The sequence below is a fragment of the Motacilla alba genome, chromosome 17, assembly GCF_015832195.1.
Source record: "Motacilla alba alba isolate MOTALB_02 chromosome 17, Motacilla_alba_V1.0_pri, whole genome shotgun sequence".
Classification (NCBI taxonomy): Eukaryota; Metazoa; Chordata; class Aves; order Passeriformes; family Motacillidae; genus Motacilla; species Motacilla alba.
The window spans coordinates 6,639,382-6,653,921 of NC_052032.1; the positions used below are offsets into that span (position 1 = coordinate 6,639,382).

General features: G+C 43.8%; 1 protein-coding gene across 2 annotated transcripts in view; it reads left to right on the forward strand.

Moving 5' to 3' along the window:
* Positions 1 to 14,540, forward strand: part of NUP214 (nucleoporin 214) — a 38,883-nt gene extending 24,343 nt beyond the window's left edge. The window contains exons 28-36 of one of the 2 annotated variants that reach the window (XM_038156473.1): positions 627 to 700; positions 2,463 to 4,217; positions 5,668 to 5,738; positions 6,233 to 6,389; positions 7,688 to 7,837; positions 9,207 to 9,378; positions 12,685 to 12,827; positions 13,637 to 13,661; positions 14,342 to 14,540. In XM_038156473.1, the coding sequence (XP_038012401.1) occupies positions 627 to 700; positions 2,463 to 4,217; positions 5,668 to 5,738; positions 6,233 to 6,389; positions 7,688 to 7,837; positions 9,207 to 9,378; positions 12,685 to 12,827; positions 13,637 to 13,661; positions 14,342 to 14,375 (2,581 nt within the window). In that variant the 3' untranslated portion in view covers positions 14,376 to 14,540. The remainder of the gene's footprint in view (positions 1 to 626; positions 701 to 2,462; positions 4,218 to 5,667; positions 5,739 to 6,232; positions 6,390 to 7,687; positions 7,838 to 9,206; positions 9,379 to 12,684; positions 12,828 to 13,636; positions 13,662 to 14,341) is intronic. The other variant, XM_038156474.1, reaches the window with a different exon arrangement.

Sequence of the window (14,540 nt, forward strand, 5' to 3'; positions counted from 1 at the left end):
GTGATGTCTTAGTCCCATGGCCTGACTTCTATATCAGCAGCTGGTCTTTGAGAATCAGAGAAAGCTTAAAAAGCCTCAGGGAATGAAGATCTCTGCAAGTCTCATTATGAAAGATCACAGTATTTTTGCAAGACAAAATATTTTCAGTGTAAAGTAGTCGTGATAACTTTCCATTTTTGTCTTGCTATGAGTGATCTCCTTTTTGATGGATGGTTGTATCCAGTCATTCCCTTCTGCACATGCACTGATTCCTCCCTTTTAGCTCTTTCAAACTCTAGTTGCCCCTGTGGTTTTTCCTCTCACCAGTCCCCCCAAATCCATCAGGTTTTGGTGCATGGGGAAGAAATACACAGCAGAAAGGAAAGAACATGCAAGGATGAGGGTGCTCAAAAGAACTTTGAACTTTCTTTAACCCTCTAGAAGCCTTTTCAGAGAGGGAACAAATGGGGCCCAGTGTGTGTGTATGCTTCTCTCTTCCTTAGTCCTTGGAGAAACTGCTCCTGTGTGCCTGGCTTTGTGCAAGTCTGTGCTGGAAATCTGAGCCTCAGATTTGTGCTCATCGTATGGTTGGAAATTTCAGCACTTTGAGCTAAGTCATTCTTTCCCTCTCTCCCCTCTCCTCCTAGGTCTGTATTTAATTTTGGTGGTGTCACATCAGCTGCTTCATCACAGGCGCCTCCCAGCCTCGTTCCCTCACAAGGTTAGTTTTGGGAGAGTTGTGCAAACAGCATCTCTTCCCTCTGCACAGAGTGTTTACTCTTCCTAATCCATGTGGTTCTTGTTCTGTGTTGCAGTTCTATTACTGAAATTGCAATAACATTTCATACATACGCTGGGGTCTCCCCTGTAATACACAGAAATCTGGGCCACCCACCTGTCAATTAAGCCAAATATTTGTTGCCAAGAACATTTAGGAGGCACTAGCTTATGAAAAGAGAAACATCTGGAGTCATTTCCTCTGCTGTCTTTAATCTGTAGATTTAAAGCTGCTGAGGTGGAGTGACATAGAACTGTTATCCAGTGAGCATTTAGTGATCAGAGGGAAGTGCTTGGAATGGCTTTGTGTTGCTTCCAAAATTGAAGTGACAATACATAGTCTGCCTTTCCATGTCCTAGGTAGAGCCTACTTGTTGAGTCTTATAAAAGGGAGCTGATAAAATCTGCTTTGTAATATTTTTGAAGCTTTCTGCCTTTAATTTCAGTCTTGCAGATGAGATCATACAGTCAAAAAAATTGCTCCCATGTTGTTGGTTCCTCTGGTAAAAGATATCACCTCTTCCTACAAATCTTGGCTTGTTTCTATCCTTAGACCATCACAGCTACAGTAATGCTGCTGACACTCTTGATGTTAAGCAGAGAGAATGAACTGGGCTTAAAATTTGGAGATTAACATAAAAGCTTAGGTGAATAACACAGATAAAGCAAGAGTGGGAGGTACAAGAGGCAGACTTGTAAACCACAGCATTGTGTGAGGGCAGGTGCTTCATTCTGTTCTGTGAACGGGTAGGAGCACCTTTGTCTCTCTAATTGGTAATGGAAGAACTACCAAATGTAATTTCAGGGCCTCAGGAGGGAAAAAAACTACATTATTGAGTGTCAGTTACTTAAATATACTTAATATAGGGGAAAACACAAGGATCATACCAGATCTGCTAAGAAGCTTTTGCTCTTTGTTGTTTGATCACCATGCAGACTTCTTGTACTTTGTCCAAATACCAGTGAAGTGTTTTCTAGTCAGAATTTGTTTGGTGCACAAAAATTAAATGAAAATACATTAAATAAAACTAGCCCAGTCTCTCTTAAAACTTCAGCAGTTTCACACTGTTGGACAGCAGTGTAGGTTAGAAACGGAGCTGCTTTGGTAATTGCATTTGAGAGTTTTTCTCTAGTTTTTCACAGCTGAAAACAGGCTGTGTATCAAAACTGGTTGGTGGTCTATAAATAGCTGAATTTGTAAAGAAAGATTTGATTTTGTAGAAAACTCTTCAAGTGTCAGAAAGTATTTTTATGACCTTAACTGTTCTGAACCATTGGTTTAAAAAGAAAGTGCTGTAGTAAATGTCAGGAATTTTTTAACCTGAACCAAGTAAGAAGAGGTGAAAGTGGTGTCAGTAGAAAATGATCTGTAATAACCAGGTCTTTCAAGTTTTTATCAAACTGCTGAAAAAGAAATAGGAGCCAAAGGCTGGAGTTGTCTGTACTCAGAGAGAAGGATGGTTAAGTGAAGGCTGTGATGTGACAGTGTTTGTCACTGCCACCCTAGCCATAAAGGCTTCAGGTGTCACTGTTGTGTCCTGAATGGATATGAAGGTTGCAGTTACCTGATGGACAGAGGCTTTATAGTTTTGAGGCAAGAGCACTGACAGTCTGTGAAGCACTAAAATGGGCTATTATTGCAAGAATGATAAATGAGCTTTGCACACCCTAACTCCATTTGTTACCTCTGTCTCTCTCACTGACAGCCCCTGCAAAAGAATCAGCCCAGCCAGACTCATTTTTGTTTGCTGGGAGTTCCAAACTTGGAGCAATTCCTGAGACCTCATTTGTGTTTGGATCCCAGAAATCAGCAAGTGCTCCAGGAGGTGTAGTAGGAGCTAGCTCCTCAGCAGATGGCACCCAGTCAACCAAAGCTGCTGCAACATTGTCTTCTGCTGCCCCCACGACCTCTGGCAAGTTGGATATTGCTCCATCCAAACCAGGAGATCACTTGTTTCAGGGCAACCTAGCTGGGGAAACTCTTGGGAGCTTCTCAGGACTACGGGTTGGTCAAGTAGATGATAATGCCAAGAGCACCAGTAAAGCACCATCTACCAGTGTTGCTGGAACACAGTCAACTAAAGTGTCTACAATACCTTCTGGGTTTAATTTTGCTGCTCCCCTGGCTTTAGGAAAAGCTGGAGAAGCTGCTTCAACGTCAGTCACGTCAGCTGGCACAGCATCCCTGTCCATCAGCACTAGTGCCACAGGCAGTCTCTTTGGCAATGTCCAGTTAACCAGCACAGGGTCTTCTGGGGTGTTTAATCTTGGAGGCTCTGGTGGCAGCAAACCCACCTTTTCGTTTGGTATTCAGCAAACAAACAGTATGAGCACTTCCACCTCTGCCCCTTCTACTCTCCCTTCTTCAACATCCCTCTCCTTTGGAGGTTTCTCAAGTTCATCACAAACTGCTGTCCCTGCTGCAACTTCCAGTAAGGCTGCAGGGGATGCTAAATTACAACCTGGGTCAGAAAAACCATCTGAAAACGAAGCTGTAGCAGCTGGGTCTTCACCTCCAGTGCCACAGCCCCAGGCACAGCTCTCAGAGCCGCTTAAAGAACCAGCCTTACCCCAGGCCACAGCTGGGGATGCTGTCCCAGAGGGCTCTGGGACCACAGTGGCACCACCTGCCCCTGACCCCGGGGCTGCTCCCACCTCCACCAGCGATCTGAAGGCCCCGGTGCCTCCTGCTGTCTCTGCAGCCGCCCCTCCAGATCAGAATGTCTCAGCAACAACCTCCACAGCAAGTGTTGCCTCTCCTGCAGAAGCCACAAGTGCTCTGGCTGCTACCTCTGATGTTACTACAGGTGTGCAGAGTCCAGCTGTTGGTGCCTCTGTGTTTGCCCCCACTTCTGCAGGCTCCTCAGTGTTCTCTCAGCCACCAAGTTCCAGCTCTTCTGGCTCAGCGTTTACCCAGCCTGCCGGGGAAGCAGCTGCCACTCCTTCCACACCACCTGTTTTTGGACAGCTCCCAGCAGGTACCACAGCATCCTCTCCCTTTGGGCAGCTCACCACCAGCACTCTGTCCACGGCCACTGCCACCACCCAGGCTGCCACCTCAGGCTTTGGTACTTCTGCTTTTGGCACCACCACCACGGGAGGCTTTGGCCAGCCAGCCTTTGGGCAAGCACCAGTCTTTGGACAACCCGCAAGCAGTTCTTCAGGTGGTTTTACCTTCAGCCAGTCTGGGTTTGGGACAATGCCAGCCTTTGGCCAGCCAGCAGCTTCCACAGCAGCCTCAAGCAGTGGGAATGTTTTTGGAGCCCCAGCCAGCACCAACAGCGCCAGCTCCTTCTCCTTTGGCCAGCCAGCCAGCACAGGAGGGGTGCTCTTTGGGCAGAGCAGCCCTCCTGTGTTTGGGCAGAGCACTGGCTTTGGGCAGGGAGGATCTGTGTTTGGTAGCACTGCTGCTGTCACCACCACCACGTCCTCTGCTGGGTTCAGCTTCTGCCAGGCCTCAGGTAAGAGCAGAGCTTTGTCCCAGTGGCACTGTCTGGCTTGGAGTGTATCACTGGGGAAAGCAGGATGGCATTAATGCCTTTTTTTCTCCAATGGCATTAATGCCTTTTTTTCCCCTATGGCACCTGAAGGGTCTCATTTTTTTGGTTTGGTTTTGTTCTTCTGTTTTGTTTTCAGTTAGTAAGAACAAGAGCTGCAGTGTATGTGAGAAGCAGACTAATGCTGGAGGCAAAAGAAGCTTTTGCTCTGCTTCACTATTCATTAGCAGGCCTCTGAATGTAGCCTTGTCATCCAGTCCTGCCTTCATTTTATACTTACTAGCCCACCTTAATTTAATTTTGAATTACATATTATCCTGCCTGTTGCACAATAACTGGAAGTGTTGTAAATTGTTGCACCGAAGGAGCAAAGCAGCTCTGAGACCATAACCAAGGCAAGGAATAAACACAGATGCAGCACTTCCTTCAGTGGCCTGCATTGAACACGTGCAACAGTGCCTGTGCAGCCAGGTCTAATACCGTGTCATCAGCTGGGATGGCCAAAAAGAAATTTAAACCCTCAAAGTGATGAGTTTGCAGGGAAAAATCTGTTAAATCCACTTCTGCATTTGGAAACATCTCAAAATGAAATATGGCAGTAATGGGAGCATCAGCTACCTGTCCACTCAGTTAAATTGGATTCTTGCACACACCAAACCCTCCTTGGTCAGTTCCTTTTTGTTCTCCACATGCTCAGTATATTGTTGGGGCTTTTCCAAAGGTTTTTTCTGTACAATCTTCAGAGAGCTCCCAGGGAAAAGTGGCAAGTGCATAGTAATAATGGAGAGCATGTATTTCCAAAGAAGAAAAACTAATTAGCTTCATTTAATTAAAAATGATGGCACTGCAGGCAACTACTTGCTCATTTTAACTACAGTAGCAGAGAATAGTTAAATGGTGGGAAGTGAACTCTGCTCGAGAAAGGTGTTCCTAATTATAGAGATGCAAGTTTTATTACAAAAGGCACATTTAAGTGAACTGGGAAATGGAAAGGGGAGTTCTTTTTTTAATCAAAACATTTCATTATCTTTAACAGGAGTCTTCAGGTAACAAAGCTCAGATCCTCTTAACACAAGGGCAATCAGAGTCCTCCAGTGCTTGTGCACGACTTGCAGTATTATTGTAGCCATGTTAACAGAAATCCAATTCTCTTAGTGTTAGCAACAATCCCACAAGTGAAAAGGCCTTCTATTGTCTGTTTTTAAGTTGGCCAAAGAGAGAATGAATTTCATATAAACTTTCAGTGTAATTTATAATTTGTGTGTTGGCACATGCTTTGTATTTGTCCAGCCTAGATATGTTTGGTAACATCATTTGTATCCCTGTGTTTTGGCATGGAAGACCTGTCCTTATCCTGTCCTGGTCATACACTCTGATAATAGTTTTGGTGGTTAATTTTTCTTTTTTCTCTTAGGTTTTGGGTCTAGTAACACAGGTTCTGTGTTTGGGCAAGCAGCAAATACTGGAGGCACTGTCTTTGGCCAGGCAAGTATTTATGGCTTTTTGTAGGGCTGTTACATGTGGGGGACTTGGTCAGGGTTCCCTATTTCTGATATATTTTTTTAAAAATACAGTTTGATGTATTAAATAAAATGTGTCCCAGTCTGTACTGGAGATATTTGCTCTTGTGGTAAGCACCAAAGCAGCATCTGCATGAATACTCCAGGGGGCATGGAGACACAAACATTGTCACATGCAAGAGAAGATAGATGCAGTAAGTCTCCTGCCTTTATTCCATGCTATGTGGAAAATAGGGCAAGTGTAGGGCAAGTCTCAAAGGCATTATCCTGTGCTGTGGACAAGATTTAAGACAGACTTAAATAAAATTTCCTGGCATTCCATTTTGGAAGGTGGTTGCTGCCTGGTATGTCAGCCCTGTCAGACATCCAGAGAAAAGGCCCAGGCAGAGCAGCCTTGGGGGGAACACGAGCTGCTTTTGACTTTGCTTAAATCCCTTTTTTGTCCTTTTTGTGTTCTAGCAGCCATCTTCTTCCAGTGGAAGCTTGTTTGGAGCTGGAAGTGGTGGGAGAGGTGGAGGCTTCTTCAGTGGTTTGGGAGGAAAGCCAAGCCAGGATGCAGCCAATAAGAATCCTTTCAGTTCCTCCAGTGGAGGATTTGGATCTGCAGCTTCCCAGAGTAAGTGAACAAAACAAGAATACAAAACGTGCTGTGATTTCCATCTGCTTTTGTGAGCCCATCTGCTTTTCTGCCGATTGTTTTTGAGTAAATTCTGTGTTAATATGAAAGGCTTTGAGGGAGTAACCAGAGTATGTGTGATGTGTAATCCAGAATTTTTCTTCCAGGTTTATGGAAAACAAGTAGGGAAGCCATTGAAACAAACAAGCAGATGCAAGAAGTGTGAATGATATTTATATTCTGTAGAGAATTCTTGTCCAAATCCTTCCTTAAAATGAAATACTCAAAATTCTTGTCCCTGAATTTCTGCCTCCAGCTTGGTTGGAAGTTAGAAAGCTTTGATCATCTCTCGTTGCCTTCAGACTGTAAAAATTGCAAAGAATCAATATGTGAGGGAGAGAGTTTTTGTGAACCTCTGCCTAAAAATTAATATCTTTATGCAAGGTACTTTATCAAAATTTGCTGGGACATCTGGATAGGCAGGTGGAAAGCACAAAGAAGGGGAAGCAGTGGCTGAACATGAAAGTTGGGAAACAAAGGAAAGCTGTAAAATTAGTGCTGCAAGTGGTTAGAAGTAGCACTTCAAGCCTTAAGAGGAGAAAATCCATTTATTTTATTACATCTTTAATGATCCATTGGGATTAATGGTTGAGGTCAGTTTTCTAACCTTGCTAATTTAATCATTTAATGCAGTTCTGGGGTTTATGATGAAACAAAACAGATGGTTCACCAGAGAAGAGCTTTGGTTGTTGTGTGTCCTGCCTCTAGATGCAAAAACTGCCTGTAGGCTTATGAAGGATGAAGAAAAATGAGTTATTTCTCAGTAAGGCTGGAGAAGTTTGGCTCCTACTTTGAGGTCCTGTTAGATAATCTTGTGTAGAAATACTCAGCATTGCCAAAACAGCTGAGAACCTTTAATTTGTGGTTTGCTGATATTTGTGTTGTCTGGAGAGACTGATTGTAGCTGCTTGCTGGGATTTCTCACTTGAGGAATTGTCTTTTTGGGCCACAGGATGCATCTAAACAAATCATCCCTCCTGGTGATTTACTAGACTGCAGCACTAAAGGGTTTTTAGTCGTCTATCAAATCCAGAATGGATCTTGGTGCAACTACAGAGTCCTCTAGGAATTAGGGAAAACTTCTCCCTGTGTTGTTTTCAGTGTGATGTTCATTGTGTGCTCGGGGCTTGTGGAAAGAAAATTCATTTCCCTTTCTCCTGCTTCAGCTAATGAAGTGCAGTGTAGAATATTGTCTGTTCTGAGTATTGGCTGTTTATAAATATTCTTCATCTCCCCAGATTCTTCGAGCTTATTTGGAAACAGCGGAGCAAAGACTTTTGGCTTTGGCAGCTCCTCCTTTGGAGAGCAGAAGCCTACGGGCACTTTCAGCTCTGGTGGTGGAAGTGTGGCCTCCCAAGGCTTTGGGTTCTCCAGTCCAAACAAAGCAGGTACTTTGGGAATGCACCCACTAGGACAACCCTCCCTGTCTGGGAGATATTTCCTGATCATCTTTTAGCTGTCCACAGCCTGGACTCGGTGCACGGACAAGAATTGCCTCTGAACAATAAATGAAAAATAACTAATGGCTGAGTGAATGGAGCTTTAGCTGCTGGCTCCAAGGCAGAATTTTACTCTCTCTTATGCAGCATCCAGTACACCACATCCTCAGGTGTTCATTCCAAAAATTCCTGTTGCAATTTAAGAGCTGAGAGCTGTGTAATTTAGTTCTGGTCTTATGTTCTGTAAAGTCAAGAGTACAGAACATGGAACTGAATACATTTTTCCTATTTTAGATACTTCCTTGGAATATTATCTTACAAACTTCGCTCTGGGTTTTGTAACCTCTTTTATCCCCATAAAATAGTGTAATATTAAATTTATATTATATATAAATATATATATATTTTTATATATAAAATATATAATATATAATTATATCTATTATATCTACTATAATATATATTATATATATAATTAATATAAATATATAAATTAAAATACTTAAAATAGTGTAAAAAGGAAAGTCAAATATGTTAATAGGCATTGCTAAAGAGAGTGTTTGCTGACCAGAGCTTCAGCCTCTGGGATAAATGCTCTTAACTTCCTAGAGGCAGAGGTAACAAAATATCTGATCTGCATTTAAATAATTCAGGCCTAGCATTTATTTTTTTTCCAGACCTTTTGTGTTTACAGCCAAACAGTATCCATTACCATGGCATGGACTGGAATTTCACCCTGGGTAATAAAAGGTGCAGTGGTATCCCATCCTCATCCCTGGTAAAATAAAAGAGCAGGTGTCCTTCATGTTCTGCAGTGAAACAGGCCAATAATATCAGCAGATGAACATAGAAATAATCTGGGTAGAAATCCATTCAGAGCTGCAGGAGGCAGCTAACCCCTGAACAGAAATTGCCAAGAGCAGAGACAAGTTCTCGATTCCCTGCAGGCAGTTCCACTGACCTGGCATTTAATCCTTCCATTTTAGTTTCCACCACTTAAACCAGAATTAAATCATACCTACCTCCTGAATCTTTTCATCCCTGAAGCACCTAAACCCCAAGTTTACATCTACTCTCTGATCTTAAGGGATGGGGGGACTTGCCAGTTGCAGTTTTCTTTCATGCATTCAGGCACTTCTCTTACCCCTATCTCTTGCAACAAAGCACCCTGCAGATTGGAATGAATTCTGTAAATTGGTGTCCAGATGATAGGATGAGCACCCCGTTATCTACCTGGAAAGCTGCTTTCTGTTTTCTCTCTCTGCTTTATTGTTTATGTGATGTTCTTGTCCCCTTTTTTTGCCTCTGTTTTGCTCAGGTGGCTTCGGTGCTGCTCCAGTGTTTGGCAGCCCTCCCACTTTCGGGGGATCCCCTGGGTTTGGAGGGGTGCCAGCATTCGGTTCAGCCCCAACCTTTTCAAGCCCTCTGGGCTCAACGGGAGGCAAAGTGTTCGGCGAGGGGACTGCAGCAGCCAGCGCTGGAGGATTTGGGTAAGCCAGGGAAAACAGCCTTCTTGCATGACCAGCTTATGCTTGGTTACCTCTGCTTTGACATGAGGAATATGTTCTGTCATTAACTGGTAAGCTCAAAGTGTCCTTGGTTGGTTAATTTTTTTTTTGTCTTTTAAACAAACAAAGGTATAAAACTAAAACTCGCACCCCAAAGGAAAGAATGTGCGTGATCATTTTAATGCTGGTAGCTCCTGTGTTCAATCTTTAGCTTTTGAGATGTCAGCTTGCAACTGTGTGAGGAAATGCAGGGGTATTTTCTCTGTGCATTTAATGAGTGCAAATCTAGGACTACAAACTATGCCTAGCAAAGAAAATAACAAATATTGTTATCTCTTACTCTGTCCAGACATTTTATCCTCTGGTTAGATTTGGGCTAGAGATGCTAATGAGAATTCAGGCAGTTCTCTCACCTGTGGGATGAGACACTTGTAACACCCAGAGCTCTTTATATTTATCCCTCACTGATTGTTTTTACCTGTTCCTGTGTCCCCTAAGCCTGTGCTTGGCACCAGAGCAGACAGCACATCATTCCTTGCTTTGTTCAGCAAATACAAAATTCCAAACCTTGCCAAGCAGCTTCTGCAGGAGGCAGCAAATGCAGTTCTTCAGCATTGTGCTACCAGCATTGTGCTGCAGTCACAGCCAGGCTGAACAGAGCCAATTAAAAAGAGAAAAACTTCCAGCGAGGAGAGGAAACCGGATGTCTCCCCAATCTTGGTGTTTATGTATTTCACAAGTGTTTGTCTCTGTCTGGTTTCAGGAGGAACTGCCTTTATGTAAGGCACAGGGGAGCATCCAGAAGTGTGACCTGTTAGTTCCTGTGAGGTGTGGGCAGGTACCCCTGAGCTGGGGTGCTCATCCAGGTGCTCCTGCTGTCCAGAATGTGCAGCAGCTTGAGGAATCCCTTTGGAAAGGGTGAAAATACAGGCAGCTTAATTAAATCCTAAAAGAAGGATGTGTTTGTAGGGATGACTTAGCTTAAATCAGCTGCTGGTTTGTTCAGTTCCAACACCCAGCCATTGTGCTGCTGGATTTTGTACTGAGGCTGGATCTGCTTAGTGACAACATGGAGAGCTTAAAGATAAAATGGGATTCAGAACAAGCAGCATGTTGATGGAAAAGAGATCTTGCATAAGCAGTCTGCAGACTCAAGAAAGATAATTCAGTGACTTCACTTGTGGGAAGCTTTGACAATTTTTTCTCTACTAGAAAGGTACAGACTCAATCTGATATTTTCAGAGTTCCCTGAGAATGTTGATTTTTAAAACTTTAAAAGAGTGTGCAAAATTCCCAGGCAGCTTTACAAAAATCCAAATCTCACCACAAAATGTTGAGCAATAGTTTAATTCTGCAGTATAATGTAGCATCTGTGCAGGACTTCCTTTTTGCCTTTCTCTTGAAGTGAAAGTTTAAAAATCCCAATTCCAAAGAAGTTACTTGCAAGTACATGGTGTTGTATTAGCTCCAAGTTCCTGAGAATACTCTGCTGACTTAAATACATGTGATTCATACTGCTTCAATTCTGAAAAATCTGCATCACTCAATAAATTATGGGGGTGTCAGAAATAGAAACCACTACACTTCTTCAGAGCCTGCAGTTCCAACTATTGGTGGGCAAATAATGTTTTGCTTTTATAAACTAGCCTCAAATGCATCTCAGTTGTGTTTTGCACAGCAGCTTTCCAAAGGACCTGAAAATCTGGGCAAGATAGGTTGGATTAGATTGTTACCAGGCAATGACTGCATTTCATGTCTTTTGTGTTTGGAAAAAAAAAATCTGTCCATATTAAGCTATTTCTTACTTAAACTGTGTGCAGCCTTTCCAACAGGCCTCTTCTTGCTGCAGCTGAAAGGAGCAGTTTGAACCACAAGTTTTCTTGTCACTGTTTTCACTTCTTCCTTACACAAGATAGACAGGATTTGTGTTGTGGCAGGGTCCTGAGAAGATGGGGCACTCTAAAACCTCTTGTTCTAAACACATCACCCAATCTTTTTAAAAAACTAGAAGAAAAAAATCTGTTCTGCTTTTCCTGAGAAAAGCACATTTGTGGCTCTGAGTGCTGCCTGCAAGTACAGAGGTGAGGAGCCAGAGCAGGACCAGAGATGCAGAGTCACTGAACTGCCCCTGGTGTCTGCTGCTGTCTGTGGAAGCAGTGTGCACACTTGGCAGTGGCTGGGAGAGGAGAGGTGATGTCCTTTGCCAGGTGAATTGCTTGTCACATTGCTGTAAGGGCTGTCTTTTGTCTGGAGAGATAGCTTTTGATGTAGGTCTGTGTTTTGGGTTTTTCAGAGTCTCCTAGATGTGGATGGATGGAGAGGTGGCTTAACGTGCTGTCAGGTTGTGTTGTAAGTGAGAAATGACAGGAGTTTGTGTGAGGCACAGCCTTGCAGAGCTGGCACACTGTGACATGTCCAGCTCTGCTCAGGCTGCTGCTGGGGTTTAGGATTCTGCTTTAGCAGAGCTTGTCATTTGGAAATCTCGTGTCTGCATTTTGCCCAGTTTAAGTTAAATTTGAAGGTTGTTCTTTGAGAACATTTCTTATATTCAGAAGGGAAAGAAGGGCAGAGAAACATACTGCATGTCATGGTCTCATTAGTGTGTCACACCAAGAGCTTTGTGCTGCCTGGTTGGACAGAGTGGGTGGAGAAAGACACATTTCCTTATATAAAAGTGTTTCTCATTTCAGTCCCCAAAGGCAATTAGGGAAGTGATTAGTTAGAGTTGGTGCAGAGAAGTGCCAGGTTGGTGCAGATCTTCAGGGAAGCACTGGAACCTTGTGTGGCTCAAAATGGGCTGGGGAGAGAAAGGAATTGAGAAATCTGCACATTCCTCTGGGAAGGTACCCTCTGAAATTTGGGCATCTGGGTTCTGTATCTGGGCTCTGCTTTGTGCTCTGGCTGTGAGCAGCTCACACCACTTCACCTGTTTGTGAAGCGAAACAATGCTGTGCTTTTGCTGAGAACCACACTCAGGGGTGAATTAAAATATTCCATTTGATGGCTGGAGTTGGTATCTCCAAGCCCTTGAAAACACACCCTGTGTGTAAGCAGGAACATATTTGCCTGGTGTGTGTCAGGAATGGGAGCTGAACAGACCTTGCTCAGTACAGTAGTCTCTCCCAAAGCAGGGAATCTCTTTCCAAAATGAACAATTATTCATATCAGCTGCTCCCACCTTTTGATGTATCCTCGTTTAAGGGGTGCACTGTTATCATGGGTATGGGGACAAACTTCCAGTGTAAGTGAGATGTTTGCAAACTCGGATTTTCTCTTTAAAACCTGCAGGTTTGGTGGTACCAGTAACAACACAGCGTCGTTTGGCACCTTGGCAAACCAGAACACGCCCACGTTTGGCTCCCTGTCCCAACAGGGCACAGGCTTTGGCACACAAAGCAGTGGATTCTCAGCTTTTGGGACAGGTGGAGGAGGTAGGAGAGGCTAAAATCACCCTAACAGCCCCCATGTCCCTGGTTCTCCCTGGAAATTGGGTGGGAATCCTCAGCTCCCTGCAAAAATCTGCCCGGTGCTGTAGGGAAGGCACCATGTCCAGGAGAACTGAGGTGCAGGGTGGGGTACAGCACCTCCTCAGCCTTCAGCTCCTAATTCCATCACTGATCTGGGTGCAATGTCAGCACATCACTACTGCTCTGCACACCTCATCTGATTATTGCTTTTCACCCCTTTTTCTGGAGTTGCTCTTTCTCCTCCAAGGAAAATACTGAGAAATAAGTTCTTCAGTACCACGTGCTTGGGTATCTGTGCTCTAAGTGCTTAGTGTTGGAGGAATATGCACTGAAAAATTGAGCTGGAACACCAACAGCCAAATGTTTCTGTGCTGCAGTTCAGTGAAGCCACAGTGCTTTAGCAGGGCTCAGAGCAGAGCCCGTGCAAGGCCACGTTCCCTGGTGGCTGCCTGACACCAGGGGCCTGCATTAGGCACAAACCAGCTCAGAAAGCAGCTCAGAGAGAGAGCAGCAAACCAGGCACATTGTCTGTAGGGCTGCTAATGAATGACCTGGCTGATGAGCACTGAAAGCCAAGCTCTCTTAGGAGGCAGGCAAGTCACTTCTCTTGTAGATGGAGATTTGACTTTCATTGTTTGCCCATCGCTTTTTTCCTGGCCTAAGGCAGGAAAGAAATATTTTTCAATCTGTGTGTGGGAGGGGACATTTACTACAAATCCTAAGCATTCATTTTCCCTTTTACCAACTATTTTTCTATCTTGCTTTTCTTTCAGGGTTTGGTTTTGGATCACCTAACACGTAAGTACCATTTTGTGTCTTAACTCTTCCTTAAAAATAGGAATTGAATCAGATTAAAGAGTGGAGTGGTTTACAAGAGCAAACTCTGAAAATAGCTTTTAAATACTAGCTCTGATTTCCATTTTGGTGATGCTGCAGAAGCCAAAGTCCAGGCTCTGGATCTGAGCTTTCCAGTGGGATTTACCTGTCTCTTAAGAGAAAATTTCCACTTGGATCATGCTCCTTCTCCACCTCTCAGGGACATGATGTGTGTGCTCAAGCTGTGTGTGTGAATCAGGAGTCTGCTCCATTGATCAGGTTGAAACAAGGAATGAAATAAATTGGTACTTTTGTGGCTGAAGTGAGATGATGATTTACAATTAACCTTTAACTCTGTCATCTGGTCTGCCTCTGCCTGGCTGGAGCCCTTCCAGCAAGTTTCTGAAACTTTGTTTCCCTGTCAGATAGAGAGAACCTGGATCTCTGCAGATGGCAGGCTCTAGAATAAGCACAATTCTATCTAGTCAGTGTGTGATGCTGCAGGCTCAGGTACAAGAGGCTGGAAATACTTGTGTGTTCTCATAAAAAGCTCCTGGTACTAGGGAGACTGGAGGTTTGATTGAGAGATCTGCTGAATTAATGCTGCCTGAGGGAGGCTCTAGCACTCACTGCTGTGCTTTTCTTTTTATCTTGCTCCACAGATCTTCCTCTGGATTTAGTGGATGGAGAAGCTAGGGACATCCTGAACTCTTCCTGTAGCTCCTGCATTCATGAGTCACCCAACCAGCTTTCCTTCTAAAGACCGGTTCTCAGACTTTTTTTTTTTTAAGAAAAAGATTTTGCTTATTTTTATGCAATACTTGCTCTCGCTCTATATTAAACTATTTTATCTGGCTTGAT